Source organism: Sminthopsis crassicaudata, chromosome 2 (assembly GCF_048593235.1).
Source record: "Sminthopsis crassicaudata isolate SCR6 chromosome 2, ASM4859323v1, whole genome shotgun sequence".
NCBI lineage: Eukaryota > Metazoa > Chordata > Mammalia > Dasyuromorphia > Dasyuridae > Sminthopsis > Sminthopsis crassicaudata.
The window spans coordinates 406,812,067-406,827,863 of NC_133618.1; the positions used below are offsets into that span (position 1 = coordinate 406,812,067).

A 15,797-nucleotide genomic window follows, 5' to 3' on the forward strand; every position below is an offset into this window, starting at 1 on the left:
TGCCTGAAGAAAATGCATTTGGCATCAAACCCAGTTAATATGTGGCCTTAAATTAGGATTGCTTGTTATTTTAGACTAGAAGAATCATGCCATTTTAGGCTGAAAGGTACCCTGGGGCTCATCTAGCCCACCAGATGGGGGAAATGAAATCCAGAGAGGAAAGTGGCTTTTATTTCATGCAGTTTGACTTTAAATGAAGCTTGTTTTAAGTGAGCTTTCTTAAAATGATTAGGTACATATTGAATTCAAGATATGCGAGTGTTCAGCCCTGTTAATTGAGTCAGCTCAGAAAGAATGTTCAAGTCTGCTAATGAACCAATCCTGCTAATTTGACTCTGCTTTTTTTAGTGAAGTCAATTAGCAGGATCAATTTAGATTTAGTTCATTGATAGTATGCCCACTAGGAATATTGGTAGTTGGTTTCAAATATCTAGAATCACCATTGCATCCCTATTTTTCTTCACATGGTCAGAACATATCCAGCCTTCTGCCTCTCCACCCATTCCCTTATGGGGCAGTAAGGTCCAGCCTCCTATTGAGTCAGCAGGTTAGACTGGGTGCCCTTAGGGGGTTGTATGTGCATGTCTCTATTGGCATGGGTGTGTTTCTATACTTGCATGTGTTGGCATGTCCATAGGAATGAAGAAGGGTGACAGTTGAATGTGGGTGATTTTTTGAAAGGAGTTTTGTTTGCCTAATGCTGACTTTGGAAATCTCTTCCATGCAATCCTATTTTTGAGAGACTTGGGTCATATCTCCAAGAACTTAACAACAACTCAGTTCCATTGAATTTGGCAAGCATTTCTTGAGTATTTGTTATGTGTAAGGATCCATGAAAGATACAAAGACAAAATATATGGTCCCTGCCCTCCAGGAGCTTAATCCTATCAAAATGTCCAAAAGAGGGTCTTCCAATTGCATGGTGTGTGCCTGGTTTGTTTGTTTTGTTAGTGGCTCCTGTCCTCTGTTGGTGAAGCAATTCGACATTGAATTCATTCCTTACTCCTGCCTAGGAGGAAAAAAAAAAAAAACTCTCAAAGTCTCTTCTAGTTCCAAACTATGTTCTATCAAACTTGTCGAATAGCTGATAAATTGTCATTCACTTTTTTATGATTTATTCATGTTTGCTGAGAAGAATTACAATTGGCAATAGGAGATCTTAGGAAACAGACATTTCAGAAACAAACCAAAACAGTGGAGTTTATTCCATACTTTCTTCATGCTAAAGTGATTCCTCCAATAGAGGAGATTCTGGAGGTGGCCCACTGCCCACTTCCCAGGATAATGGTGAAGTGAAGGGAATTTGTGCTAAGCCTTAAGGCAGTTTCAGAATAGTACTGTGGAAAATTGTATAACCTTTCATTCAATAAGTATTTATTAAGTCTACTGGGTGGCCAGTGCTGCTGTGCCAGATACTGGGAGTACAAAAATACCTCCTTACCTTCAAGAAACTAACATTCCTTCATTGATTTTGTGAATCTTGAAATGCTATGTAAAAAAATGAGTTGAGTTGTTAGGCACAAGTATGTTTGTCTCAGTCCTGAAATGTGTAACATAATCAAATTAGACTAAATTATCCCTAAGATTACATTTAGCTCTGATTGTCTCTGATTCTAGAATAGGGCTTAGCTTCGTGCCATAAGAAAAAAAGCTAAAAGATTAAGAAAGAAATGACAAACTGCTGACTTCCCTTCAGTGGGCACAGTTCAGAAAAGTCATCATTGTCCCAAATCTCCTCTCAATAGCATATCTTAAAGGAGGACTATAGGAAGACCAGGTTGCATTCTTGCTGCTCTGTGGGTTAGAAGAAGCAGCTAATTGACACTGAGAAAAGAGTGTAATGGACCATAAACTTTGAGTTTTTATCAAAGGCAGTATTCTCAAATGCTCACCATTACCAGCATTATCAGCATCTCAACATCCTCCTGTGGACCTAGACAACAAAGCCAAACCATTAGTGGCTCTTGTCAAAGACTGTTAGCTAAAGAAGCACTCACTTGAAGAAAAATCCCTTTTCATAAAAGAAAACAGGAAAAAAAAATAGAGAAGTCAGTCTTTGTGACTGATGTGTTTCAGGCACATTGGATCTCAGTCTACTAGACAACACGACACAAAATTTAGAGAGCTGGCTTAAGAATCAAAAAGGCTTGGATTCCAAGCCCATTTCTAATACTATCAGCTCTATAACCTTTAGCTAGTCACTTAATTTCTCACAAACCACCAGTAGTTCCCTAAGAAAGGTATTAAGTGCTTTAGGGGGAATTTCCACATCAAGAATTCTCTATTGCAGTAGCCCTCAAACTTTTTGGTTTCAGGACTCCTTAATGCTCATAAAAATTATTGAGGACCTACATCTATCAATATTTATTATATATGTAATCAAAATGACTTCATATTGTAATGCTGGAGAAACTGAGCAAGATAGATTAGAGAACAATTTAATAATTTATTTGAAAGGGAAAGATTTACTGGGACCAAATGGATCCGTGGTTTGGGCCCAGGGCTGAACGAGACTATCAGCTCAAAGAACCAGCCCGGAATGTCCCATAACAAGATTCTTTTATAGGGTAACAAGAACAATGACCTAATTGGGGGAGGCACCTAGGATGAGGATGACATAATGGAGGCAGAGGGAGGTAATGGAGAGGCTCCTGACATTCTAATGATGTCTAAAATGGATAAAGACCTTTATCCCATCAAACATTAAGAGGGATTGACTATAGCTTATGTTTAAGACATAAGACCTTTATCCTAACATTAAGAGGGAATGATTATAACCTGAGGTAGAGTAACTGAATAGGACAATTAGGAAAACTGGCTCTGGACATTAAAAGAGAACTGTAGCATAACAATATTATTATGGAAGTAGTTTTTTCTTCATGAGTCCCCTTTGAAAATGTCCCAGGGACCTCAGGAGTCTCCAAAACACACTTTAAGAAGCACGCACTGCCCCTACCAATAATATCAAAGATCTGGTACCAAAAAAAAAAAAAAAACATACAATTATAATACAAAAATTGCAATATGTACTATATTGTGTGACATTTTCAAAGTTTGAGAGGTATGATTTCTAGGTAATTAATAATTTTATTAATAATGGTAGTATTTTGTTAATAAAAGGCCAGTGACATTCTTAAATGCCAAAGATCAATCATGGTAGTGGGATCACAATTTATGCCCTTGGAAGCCTGGCTGTTTCTGATGTTGATGATCAACTCTGACTGGTTAATAAGTAATAAGGAAAAATAAATACTACAATGAGTAGTGGACCTATTTTTAATGAGAGGCCCGAGGAATGTGACTTTAATTATGTTATTTAATTCTGAATTGCCCAATCTTGAGCAACCTAATCAAAGGATTTATGTCTTACATCCAAGATGGAGCAGAAGATAATGGGTGGTGTTTCACTATAAATTAAATTCTTTGTAAAGTTAGGTGGGGTAGCAATACCTAGACTGAGATGAATGTTAATCCTATCTGGTATCATCTTGAAATGAGGAATTTAGAAAAAGAGGGAGAACTGTGGATCTCCCCAAATCATTGATTATTAATAATACTTTCTTTCAACTGTTAACATGTACATTTGGTTTGAACATGAAAACTTAATTATAGTACTGATCATTTTCATAAAAATGCCTGGTATGAGCATGATACTAACTTGACCAATTATCATACTTTTGACAATGTAATAGGTACAGGGCCACTCCTATCCTGGACCAAAGTGCCTTTAGAATATTTTGTGATAATTTCTCCCTTCATCTTCTATTTGGTTGAGAATTTTATCACCTTCAAATAATATTGAGAATTCACCTGAATAGCACCAAAGTGGATTTTTGCAGCATAAATGTTGCAACTGCATATAACACATTTTGAACTCTTACCTCAAAGTGGATGAATTTTTCATATAATGAATGTATTCTATTATCTAGAATGGTGCAATTGATCAAGTACCCTGAATTTTATGCAATGCAGGAATTTTCCATATTAAGATGATTAAGATCCTTGCAGCAATAAAATAAAAGGCTAAATAGAACAGAATCTTTCTTTGAGGATCCTTATAAGAACTCTGAAACATAGTTAAGAATGTCATTAACATTGTATTGTGGAAGTGCTGGGTAGCAGTTCTGACTAATAGAACATCAGGTAACACTTTCTGTTGATTAAATTACAATGTATTATTCATTTCTGATAGAGGCAGAGTAGCATAGTGAATGGATAATTTGTTTTGAAGCCGGGAATATATACTACCTGTGTAAACATGAACAAGTCTTTCAGCCTAGCTTCAACAACTACTAGGTGGCACAGTGAACAGAGTGCTTAGTCTGGAATCAAGAAAACCTGAGTTCATATACTGCTTCAGATACTCCCTATCTGGGCAAGTTACTCAAATTTATGACTGCTTCAGTTTTCCTAACCGTAGAGAAACACAGATAATTATAACATACATTCATCAAGTTATTGTGAAAAACACATAAAACAATAATTGTAAAAAATATTTACTACAGTGCCTGGCAATAGTTGGTTCTTAATAAATGTTCATTCCCTCCCTCCCTCTTAACTTCTCAGTATCCTAGTCTAAGGTCTCTAAAATGGGAGGAAAAGGATTTAAACTGACCTCAATGTGATCAGTCAGGGCTTGAGAATATCAATTGTATACTATAGAATTCTAAAGTCAGCTCTTCCCAGCTGGAGAGCTAATTATTAAATTTTCACTGTGAATGTAATTACAACTTTGTAAACTCATGATGTAGGTTAAACTTTAAAATATACCCTATATACATTGGAAAGCTGATTATTAAAACATTTACTACCATACCTTAGTTACATACCATATTCCCTCCCATAGTCAGTCTATAAGTCTGTAAAACAAGTACCCTCACTTTAGCCTCTCTTCTAGGCACTCTCTACCTCGCCCTTTTTGTCCCTCAAAACAATTATCTAACTGCTATCCAAACAACCAATGCCAAGTGTAGAGAGGCCATTGGGAAAATTCCTTCCCCCAGCATACCTAACTTCTATCTCCCAAGTCTCTAATCTCCATGCTGTAATTAGTGAGTAAGAGCCCTAATTTTGGGTGGGACAGAATGATTTCTAGGTTGGATGGTAATTTGCATTGTAAAACTTATTATATTACCTTCCCCATGTCCGTAACCCACTAGTCTTCTAAACCTCCCTATTACTGATAAGATAACTCCAGTCACCATGTCGCCAGCATTTTCTCTCATTCCTCCTCCTTCATCTGGAAAATTCCTCCTTCAGTTATACCTCCATAACTTTTTTTTTTTTTTTAACAACTCACCTCCTTTTCTCTACCTACATAATAGCAAACACCCTAATTCAGGTTCTCATGCTCTGTCACCTGGATTATTTGCAATAGCTTTCTGCAATATTCTCCCTACATTTTCACTTCCTTCTCTGTACTGTCAAAGAGATTTTCCTGAGCACAAATCTAATCATATCACTCCCCTATTCATTAAATCCTAATTGCTCACTATTGACTGCAGGGTCAAATAGTATTTCTCTTTCATTTCATCCTTTTAAAATATAAATTTTGGAAATAAATTTTATGATGTATATAATTATTACCACAGTAATTATATATATATGTGTGTGTGTGTGTGTGTGTGTGTGTGTGTGTGTGTGTGTGTGTGTGTGTGTGTGTGTGTGTGTAACTGATATAAGTACTTCTATACATATGGACAGTATAATAAAAATTGTTTACTGCAAGGGATGTGTAATCCAAAAATATTGGAGGCCCTGGACAGCTCTGATAGAGGGCCCTCCTCTTTGATAAATTCCTCACACCAATGAACAATCAGGTTCATACAAAAAGAAAAGTCCTTAGGCTTGGGAGTTAGGGGAATTCAAATTGAATAGGTTCTTTTATACAAATAAATACAGATTTCTAAAAATTCTTTCAATTATTTGACTCTGTTGTCTATGCCATTCCAAATTTAATTGTTTCATCATTTATCTCTCATTGAATTAACTGATTTGAGGATTGAATGAAATCATCTGACCAGTTGTTGTGGTTTTGTGTAAATATCAAAATGCCTGTAAAAGAGAAGAGTGGTCTATGTGATTTTGTAATCGTTATTTATTCCACGATGTACCTGTGTGAATATTTCCAAAATTCTTTGTTACAAAGAAAGGGAAAGAAAAGGCAAAAGAAGAGGGGGAAAGGCACTTATATGTCTATTTCATGAAATATGGGATATCATATCTTTGATATTTGCCTCACAATTTTAGAACAGAGTCATTTAGAGGAAGATACTCCAATATTTTGATTGCATTCTTAAGTACTAGGATAGAAATCAAGAGTTTTCAATTAAAGAGAATTTCTTTTAAGTTCTCATATTTCAGAACTACTTTTTTTTAATAAAATAAGACTTTGATTAAAAAAATAAACTCAATATAATCTCAAAAAGAAAATAAAATTATGAAACCAATCCACTAGTTTTTAGTTTATGTCAATCATTGAGGCCTGCTAAGTGCTGAGAATTAGTCTCTGCCACAAGGAGTCTACATTTTAGTTGGGGAATGAGAGGGGAAGGATAACATGTACATAATTAAGTACATACAACATACAGAGTAAATGAAAGGGAGTGTTGGAGGATAAAGCATTAGGGGGGTACTATCAAGGATCCAGACTTTGGAGTATTTCTTTTCCTTAATTAGCCATCTAGTTATTTGCTTGTGTTTAGGTATTTGAATCTAATATGAATTGAATAACAAAGGAAATTGCATTTGTGATTTTAAGTTTTACTCATAGAATCATAATCTTAGAGCTCAAAGAACTTTAGAACATAGAATGTTAAAGCTGAGACATTGTCAGAGCTGAGATATGCTTTAGAACAGCAATGTTAAAGTTGGGATAGGCTTTAGAACAAAAAATGTTAGAGCTAGAACCTTAGAATGTACAATGTCAGAGCTGGGATAAGGTTTAAAACATATAGTATTAGAGCTAGCACCTTAGATACAATGTTAGAAATGGGAATATGCTTTAGAATATACAGTGTTAGAGATGGAAGGAACTTTACACATAATCTAACTCTAACTCTGAGGTCAAGGTTACATAGCTAGTAAATGACAAAGCTAGGTTTAGAACATACCCATCTTCCAACTCCCAGGAGAATATTCTTCCTATTATGTCAAGCTCTCCTAACTATAATAGTAACAAATAGGGACAAAATGTGATTTCTGGTCCATTGTAAAAGTTTTCAAGTATTCTCAGCCAATTTCCAGTTATAGAAATGCTTTAGTTTTTTTTCTTCTTTTTTAATTTTTAAAGCCTTTTATTTTTTAAAAACATTTTAAAACATATGCACGGATAATTTGACACCATTGATCCTTACATAGCCTTGTGTTTCAGATTTTCTCCTCCTTTCCCCCCATCCCCTGCCTAGATGGCAAGCAATTCAGTATATGTTAAACATATTAAAATAAGTATTAAATCCAATATGTATAAACATATTTATACAATTTTTTTGCTACACAAGAAAAATCAGATTAAAAAAGAAAGTAAATGAGTAAGAAAACAAAATGCAAGCAAACAACAAAAAGAATAAGAATGTTATGCTGTGTGTGATACACATTTCGTTCTCACAGTTGAGAGAATAGTTTCTACAATATAACTCAGATCATAATTGTTCTTGAGTTGTAATCAGTAATAGCTATTCAGTATAGATCCCAAAAAGCATTTAATACCAAAAACACTTTCCTGTAATCTATAGGAAAACATCTCCAGAAAATTAGATGTGAGCATGTCATTTGTATACTACAGATTTGAGAGTCCAAGAAATGGGAAGAGGTTCCTTCTCATAATACTAGTAGATTATTGAAGAAGACCTGGAAGATCTGTGTTACTGGTTTTTGTAGAGTTAGTCTGTGTTGTTGTAAATATTTTATTCAGCATTACTATTAGGCATTAGTACATCATCTAAGTATTTTTATCTTCCAGATTATAAAAAGTCAGCTCAAATTGGGAAGAAGGATGTTTTAACTAACTTAAAAAAAAAAAAATACCTAGAAAATGTTTACATAGACTTGAAATAGATACATTTATTTATTTTCTTAAATAATATTTTTAAAATAATATTTTCTTTTTTCCCCCATTAATCATTTACTGTTAACTACCTACTCCTCCATCCCTAGAATCTTTTCTTGTATTAAATAACCTAATGAGTACAATCAAACAAGGCAAAGAAACACTTCTGCCACATGGGAACATGAATGCTTCATCCTTCTCTAGTGTAACATCTCTTTTCTAAAAGGTCGGAGATACATTTCATTATTCCTCTTTTAAAAATAAGGATTAGTCTAATTAAAGCAGATGAATTTTAAAACACAATTTTTAGGTAAAGAAAAAAAATCATCCCTTCTTTCAGTACTCCATTCATATTGCAAACATTCCTGTTTTTGCAGCCCCTCAATATTGCCTACAGTCACATCTACAGCTCCTATAGGAATTTTGTGGGGCCACCTCATTTCAAGACAATATGCAGGCTTCTCGGTTATCAGGGCATTGCTGTTGTGATGGAAGAATTACTGAAGATTGTCAAGAGTTTGGTAAGTTTAAGCCTGAACAAACTAGGTTTGTCTTCAGAAGGCTTGACTACTTTCACTTTTAGTTAAGTTTTACTAATAATGAATAAAAAGCATTTATTAAGCTTTTACTTTGTGCTAAGTGTTGGGAATAGAAATACAATGGTGGACCAGTGCTTGCCCATTAAAAGCTTATATTCTAATAGAATCAGGCAATGCATATAAGGGGATGGTGGTGAAGCAGGAGTCTTTGGGTCTGGGATATCAGAGGAACAGTGGTACAATTCATTGACACATCCTTTCCAGAAACAATGGTAATGTGGATTTGATTGCAAATGGTAGAAAATGGAGAAGTCAACCATTAGATTGAAGACTGGCTAGATTTAATAGGCTCTCCCCAAATCAAGAGCTCAATCTAGGAATATACTGGTAAATGTTTAACAACCATCTTTCGAGGGGGTTGGGGGGAAATATTCCCACAACCCATTTTAAAATTTAACATGTATTATTTAACACTTTCTTAAGTGTAGACAATGAACAAAACACTAAATCAAGCTCTGGTTTATAACCATATTTTTTTTTTCTATTTCAAAGTTTAAATACCCACATTGAAAAATTAACAATCAGCTCTCATTTAACTAGCTCTGGCACAAATCTGGCTTATTGCCAGGATGAGATTCTTACTGAGAAGGTATAGCAGCAATTTCCAGCATTAGGGCATGGTCACAGCATATAAAAATGTGGCCAAGGTGTAGAAGCATGGTTCATTTTCTTCTTTGAGGAAGGGAGAGGGTAAAACCCCCACATTCTTGGGTTTCAGGTCCTGAGAGCAGTTAAACAGTCTTTAACATCACTATACACATTTGCGTAATGATTGGAGAGTATGCCAACAAGATGCATTCTGAATGAGGAAATAAAAATAGCTTCAGAAAACATCTAGATAAATTCATGGGTTACACACCAGTACATTGTACTGCATATATTCTATAATATACCATGTGTGAAACAGCAAAATACCATAAATCATTTATTAAGTGTATATAACATACAGAGCATTGTACTAATGATGAGAGTGAACCCTGTATGACTTGAGTGAGTCCTGTAAAATCACAAAAAAATTGTCTCCTTTGATCTACAAACCCAAATGGTCTTGCATCCTCTCAGAGCAAGATAAGCTTTCTTCTGGGGGAAGTCACAACCCCTGGCAAGATTTCACATTTACTTGAGACTTCCCTTAGATTCATACATAAAATGGGTCTTCAAAAAATGACTCTGCAGATCACTTCTTCCTTGAGAATGATAAGCCCACCAAGAGAATCCCTCTTGATGTTTCTTTAACAATAAAGCTTTTTTTTTTTTTTTTTAAACCATAGCCTCTGGGTTTAGTGAATTCCTTCACCCAGAACTGCTTGTACTTTGGAGAGTAGGAACCCTACTCATTCCTGGCTAACCTCTTCTTCTATACCCTCATCCCTCATCAAAAAGTCCCAGTAAACATTCAAATTTTAGATCAGATAGATTCCTTGCCCTCAAGTAACTTACTGAATGGTAGGGGTACAAGATAACAAGACTATCCAATAAGCACATCAGAGATTTACAAAATAGTGCTAGGTAGAGTATGAGGGGGAAAGTCTTTGCCAACTGGGGTCAGGGAGAGGAGCAGGAAAAGAGAATTAAGGAAGATTTCATGGGCCAAGGGACATGTCAGTTGAATTGTAAAAACTAGTAATTCAACAAACTAAGGGACAAGTGGACCACTCCAGGTATAGGTAATGGCACAAGCAAAGACATGTCACAGAAGATTAGTCAGTGTTAAAAAAAAGACCTCAGAGGCTTTTAGTCCAACCCAAAACTAAGCAACTTTATAACCTATCCAATATTCTTTGCCTGAAAACTCTTAGTAAGGACAATCTACTGTCTCCTAAGGAGGCATCCCAATTGCATTTCTGGATGGCTCTAATTATTAGGACATTTTTAAGGGTGGAGCTTTAAATCCATCTCTTTGAATATCCATTGTTCCCACGTCTGTTTTTAAAGGGTTAAAGAGAACATGACTAATCAGTCTTTCCTGTGAGTCTAGAGGTATAAGAATCAGTTCAATTTGGCTGAAACAGAGTGGGAGAAAGGGATTAATAGGAAACAAGGCTGCAAAAGTATGATGACACAAGACTGTGGAGAGGCTTAGGAATCCATCTGTGGTTTCATATACTAACATTCAGGAGACAGTGTCTTGGTTCAGACTCACATCTTTGGGTCTGATATCAAATAGGACAACTCCCTCTTTTCTGGGTCCCTATTTCAGAGAAGGAACTTCAGCCTAACATTTTCTTTTCTTCTCATACTTTCTTTTTTCCCTTTCCTTTGCCAGCTACAAGGAACCATCCTCCAGTATGTGAAGACCCTGATAGAGGTGATGCCCAAGATATGCAGACTGCCACGGCATGAATATGGCTCCCCAGGTTAGTCTTGGGAAAGGCATTTAATTCAACGGGCATTTGCTTCATGGCTACTAAAAGCCAAATGGTACACCGGGGAGTAACACAAAGACAAAAGTAAGCTTCTTGCCTTCAAGAAGCTTACCTTCTTCTGTCCAAGTAGTTGCTTTTGGTGAGCTTTCCTTTGGCACGGCAGCATCAGAGTGAACAATGAACTAGGTAGAATTCAAGAGACTTGGGTTTAAGTCCCAGAATTTAACTTGTTTGTGATCTTAATCTTGTTTACATGTAAATTTTACATGTTGTCTCCCCCATTAGAATATCAACTTCTTGATGCTTGCTTTTGCCTTTCTTAACCCCAGCACCCAGCAGAATGGCTGGTACAAGGGGAGTGCTTAATAAATGTTTGTTGTTTGAGTAAACACCTAAAAGATCTTGAGTAAGTTACATCTCTAAACCTTAGTTTCTTCCTCTATCATTGGGGAGAGAGTTGGGAATAAGGGTAGGAATTCTAAGTGCCCTATGTACCAAGCTAAAGAGGGAGATCTCTCTAGGGATTAGACTTGTGATTCCATTGATTAAAGACCCCTAGATAAAAAAACTCCTACCAATTCAGGTGGACATATTCTCTGCCATTTGAAGTCTGAAAGGGTGGCTAATAGCATTGAGAATAATTTATCCATAGTCACACAGCCAGTTCTCATCAGAAGTAGCTTTTGAACCCAAATTTTTCTGACTTAGGAACTTCTCTCCCTTCGGTAGGACAATCTGCCTCTCTTGGGGAAGATAAAACAAGATAATGAATATAGAATTGTTTTGAAAAATACAGAGGGTTGTACAATAATAATGAGTAGGGGAAATAAGGTAGTTTATTGGGTAGAACACTTGACTTGACATTTGAATTGAGTTCATAGTCTACCTCAGACTATTTGTCTCCATTTCCTCATCTATAAAAGGAAGATAATAGCATCATCTAACTCCTAGAACTGTTGTAAGATCAAATGAGGAAACAATTGTAAAGCATTTAGCACAGTACCTGACATATTATATAACTGTTAGTTATTATTGTTATCATTATGATATACCAGTCCATCTGACCTTTTCTTCCAAACTCCTGAAAAGATTTACCCTTATGAAAAAGGCTTCTGAAGTAGTTGATAGCACCCCAGAAAGTCAGATAGGAAACAGAAGCTTCTCCTTGCATCTTGATGTCTGGTGACCAAGAGGAATGGGGCAGGGACCAGACCTTGGACCAATGCACATGGGCAGGAGATTATATATGAGGCTGGAATGAAACATTTCCCTGCATTAGGAAACCCAATTTCCCCCTGGGTTTTCTTCTTGTGAATTGTAGGTTACAATTTTTACCCCCCTTTTTCCCAGTAGAATCTAAAACAGGTTAGAAAGGATGTATCTTGGGAACCCAGATTTCATTTCTTCTCATCCCTAAAGCTCCCCCAGGATTTCAGCCCAAAAAGACTAGCTAGACATGCTGAATCTATATTGGATTGCTTTGTCTTGAGGAGGAGGGAGCAGGGCAGAGAAAGGGAGAAAAAATTGGAACAGAGGGTTTTGCAAAGATGGATGTTGAAATTGTCTTTGCATGTATTTGGAAAAATAAAATACTATTGAAAAATAAAATAAGATAAAATGAATATTTTAAAAAGAAGCCAGCTGGGAGCTCTCTGATGATCTGCCTCCTCTGTCTCCCTAGGGATCTTGGAGTTTTTCCATCACCAGCTGAAGGACATCATTGAATATGCAGAACTCAAGACTGATGTGTTCCAGAGTCTGAGGGAAGTGGGCAATGCCATTCTCTTCTGTCTCCTCATAGAACAAGCTCTGGTAAGGCCTGGGGCCACAGTCCTCACATCACCCCAGCCATACTACTTACATTTTATTTTAGCTCATTCCCCAAGCTTTTTGCTAAAAAGGTCACATTCTCAAAATTTCGATCCATGTTGATGTGTTTCCCTAATCCTTGCATTTTTATTATTTTTTTTTTTTTGTGATTAGAAACAAAGTAGGGGAAAATGTGGAGGAAATTTGTGATATCCTTGAATTAACTTCAGGTGTTTCAGAATCTCTCTTGATGAGGGAGGTAGAGGAGTCTTTGCAGAAACTAATGAGTATTTATGTGTATTAGTGTGTACCACACTCTCTAAAATGTACTTGGAGATCCAAAAGCTAAAATTTAAAAAGTCTTTACCCTCAAGGTGCTTACATTCTCTCATGGGGAATAAAGTACACACACACACACACACACACACACACACACACACACACCCCTCTCTAACAATTCTAAGAACCAGAGATGAGAGGGGAATATCTTCCAGACATGGGGAACAGTGCATAGTTTAGAAGAGAAAAGTGAAATGTTGAATGTGAAGAATAACAATAAGATCAGTTTGGCTATTCCACAGAGTATGTGAAAGAAAATAATATTTAATGGGCAAGAGTCAGTTTGTGGAGGGCTTTGTGTGCCAGAGGAGGCTGCATTTAATCCTAGAAGCAATGGCAAGGGAGTGATGTTCAGACCTGTGCTTTAGGAATATCAATGTGGCATCTGCAGGGAGGACAAATTGAAAAGGAACTAGAATGGAGGGAGAGAGAGATCAATTAAAAAGTCATTGCAGGTGTCCATTCACTAAAAGAACAGCTTTGTGAGGGGAATGAAGAGGACATGTGCAAAAGATGTCAGGGAGATAGAATCAATAAGACTTGGCAACTGAATGGATGAAGAGGGATGAGGAGTCAAGGATAATACACTGAGCTCTAAGTCAGGACAGCTGGATTCCAGTTCTTTTCTTTCTTTCTTTCTTCTTGAAGGAAAGGGGAAGCCAGTGGGGGTCACACAGCTAGTATCTAAGGACAGATTTGAACTCAGGTCCTCCTGATTCCAGGATGCCACTGGATGCCAATTCTAACTTTACTACTATTAACCTGTATGATCATGGAGAAGTTGCATGACTTCTCTGAACCTTAGTTTCTTCATCTGTCAAATGAGGGACTTGAACAAAAGTGTCTCAAAAGTCTCTGCCTGATCTCATTTTTATTTTTTAAAAACTTATGAAATGAGAAATGGCTTTGCTCTTCTAACTCCTCTCTAGGGAGGTAGTACCAACTTTCTCTTCTTTTAATGGACACTTGAGACAGCTCATTGTTCCCTTTTAGTGGTACCAGGTTTTTAGCATCGTTGAGTGGCCATGCGTTGCCATGGTGACCTATCCTCAGAAGCAGCTGGAGAAGGCTAGAAAGCTAGTCCAAGGCCTTGGAAAGATAAAAGCTCTTGATGGAGAAATGTACCGGTGCTGCTATTTATGTGTCTCATTTTATCCTCTTTTACTGACCTTTAATTAGGAGCCTGGGTTCAGAAATCATCCATCAAGTTTGCACTTACTGCCCCCAGGAGAGGGACAATTTTCAGCAAAGTAGAAATGAATGAGTATTGATCAGGAAGAGAAAATCTTTTCCCTCAGACTGACTTACTTCAATCTGGTTAATCATCTTATGTCTCACAAAGGACATAGAGACACACACAACAAATCAGAGGGTATTAGAGGGTAAGAAATCAGTGATTGCCTAAGCCTAGCCCATTCATTTTACTAACAGTTACCCAAGGTCACTCAGTTAATTATGATGGAACTGGGGCAAGAAGCTCTGCTCTCTTCCTCCTTGATTTTTTAATGGATTCTGCAGTTTTAAGTGTTTGGGGAAGAGAATTTTTAAAAAGGGCCAGGATTATCGTTTCTCTTTCTGCTGTAAATGCATTCAGAAAATTGTCAGCTAAGGAAGAACTTCTCCAAGATAAAAATCAGGCATGAAGTTGGGAGTTTCCATAAAATTACTGGAGGTAATAGCTCAGGAAAACTGAATAACTCATGATCATACTATCATACCTCTAAAAGGGACTTCAGAACTGATCTAATGCTGCTATTCCATTTTACCTCAGTTCTCTCATCTGCAAAATGCTGGGTTATATCATCAGATGTAGTCACTGTGTCTGTGGGTTTTTCATTTACTGTTGTGCTAGTCAGTGTTTAACAACAAACTCTCTGGGGGAGGAGAAATGTATGAGTCATACCCACTTTTAAATTTAACCTACATTATTAACATTTTCTCCATCACTTTCTTAAGTATAGACAGTGGACAAAACAATAAATCAAGCCCTGATTTAGGGCATTGGCTGATTTCTTGAGATGCAAAATGCTCACCCTGAAAAGATAACTTATCTTCCAGTTAGAGCTGGCCCTAGTATACTGGTTTTGTTAATTATTTTTCTCTGTTTACAAGGGAAGATTCATGGAGAACAGAGAATTTCTTTGGAAATAAATATGATGGAAAGACTAAGGGCATTAATAAAAATCTTTTTTGGAGAAAGGAAAAAGAAAATTAAATGAGAAATGGACCAGATGACCTCTGAGGATCTTCCAGCTTTAATAGCGTCATGCTTCTAATCTAATTGTACCAATCAATCAACAGTATTTATTAATCATCTCTCTCTAAAGGTTTCTTTGAGAAGATACTGGTTAGCACCTTCTACAATGTCCCCTACCCAAGAAGTATCGGAGGGAATAGTAATTTGAAAGCAAATTAATCAAGAAACTATTGACATTTTAAAGTTTTCTGGTTCCCTCACAATCAGGGGAATGTTTTGAGTCAATGTCTTATTGGTAATACTAGCAAATGCCAGAAGGGGTCAGCTTACAGCTACCTTTCTGTGGTCACACTGTTTCGAACTGAAAGGAACCATCCAGATGATTTAATTTAACTCTCTCCTGTTACAGAGGGTAAGTCTGTAGCCTAGAGAAGGGAAAC

The 15,797-nt window shown here is 36.6% G+C and overlaps 1 protein-coding gene across 3 annotated transcripts in view; it reads left to right on the forward strand.

Annotated features, from left to right (window-relative positions):
* The window catches only part of CYFIP2 (cytoplasmic FMR1 interacting protein 2), a 136,041-nt gene that overhangs the window by 88,589 nt on the left and 31,655 nt on the right, over window positions 1–15,797 (forward strand). For all 3 annotated transcript variants that reach the window (XM_074291921.1, XM_074291923.1, XM_074291922.1), the window contains exons 24-26: window positions 8,425–8,568; window positions 10,913–11,003; window positions 12,694–12,824. In XM_074291921.1, the coding sequence (XP_074148022.1) occupies window positions 8,425–8,568; window positions 10,913–11,003; window positions 12,694–12,824 (366 nt within the window). The remainder of the gene's footprint in view (window positions 1–8,424; window positions 8,569–10,912; window positions 11,004–12,693; window positions 12,825–15,797) is intronic.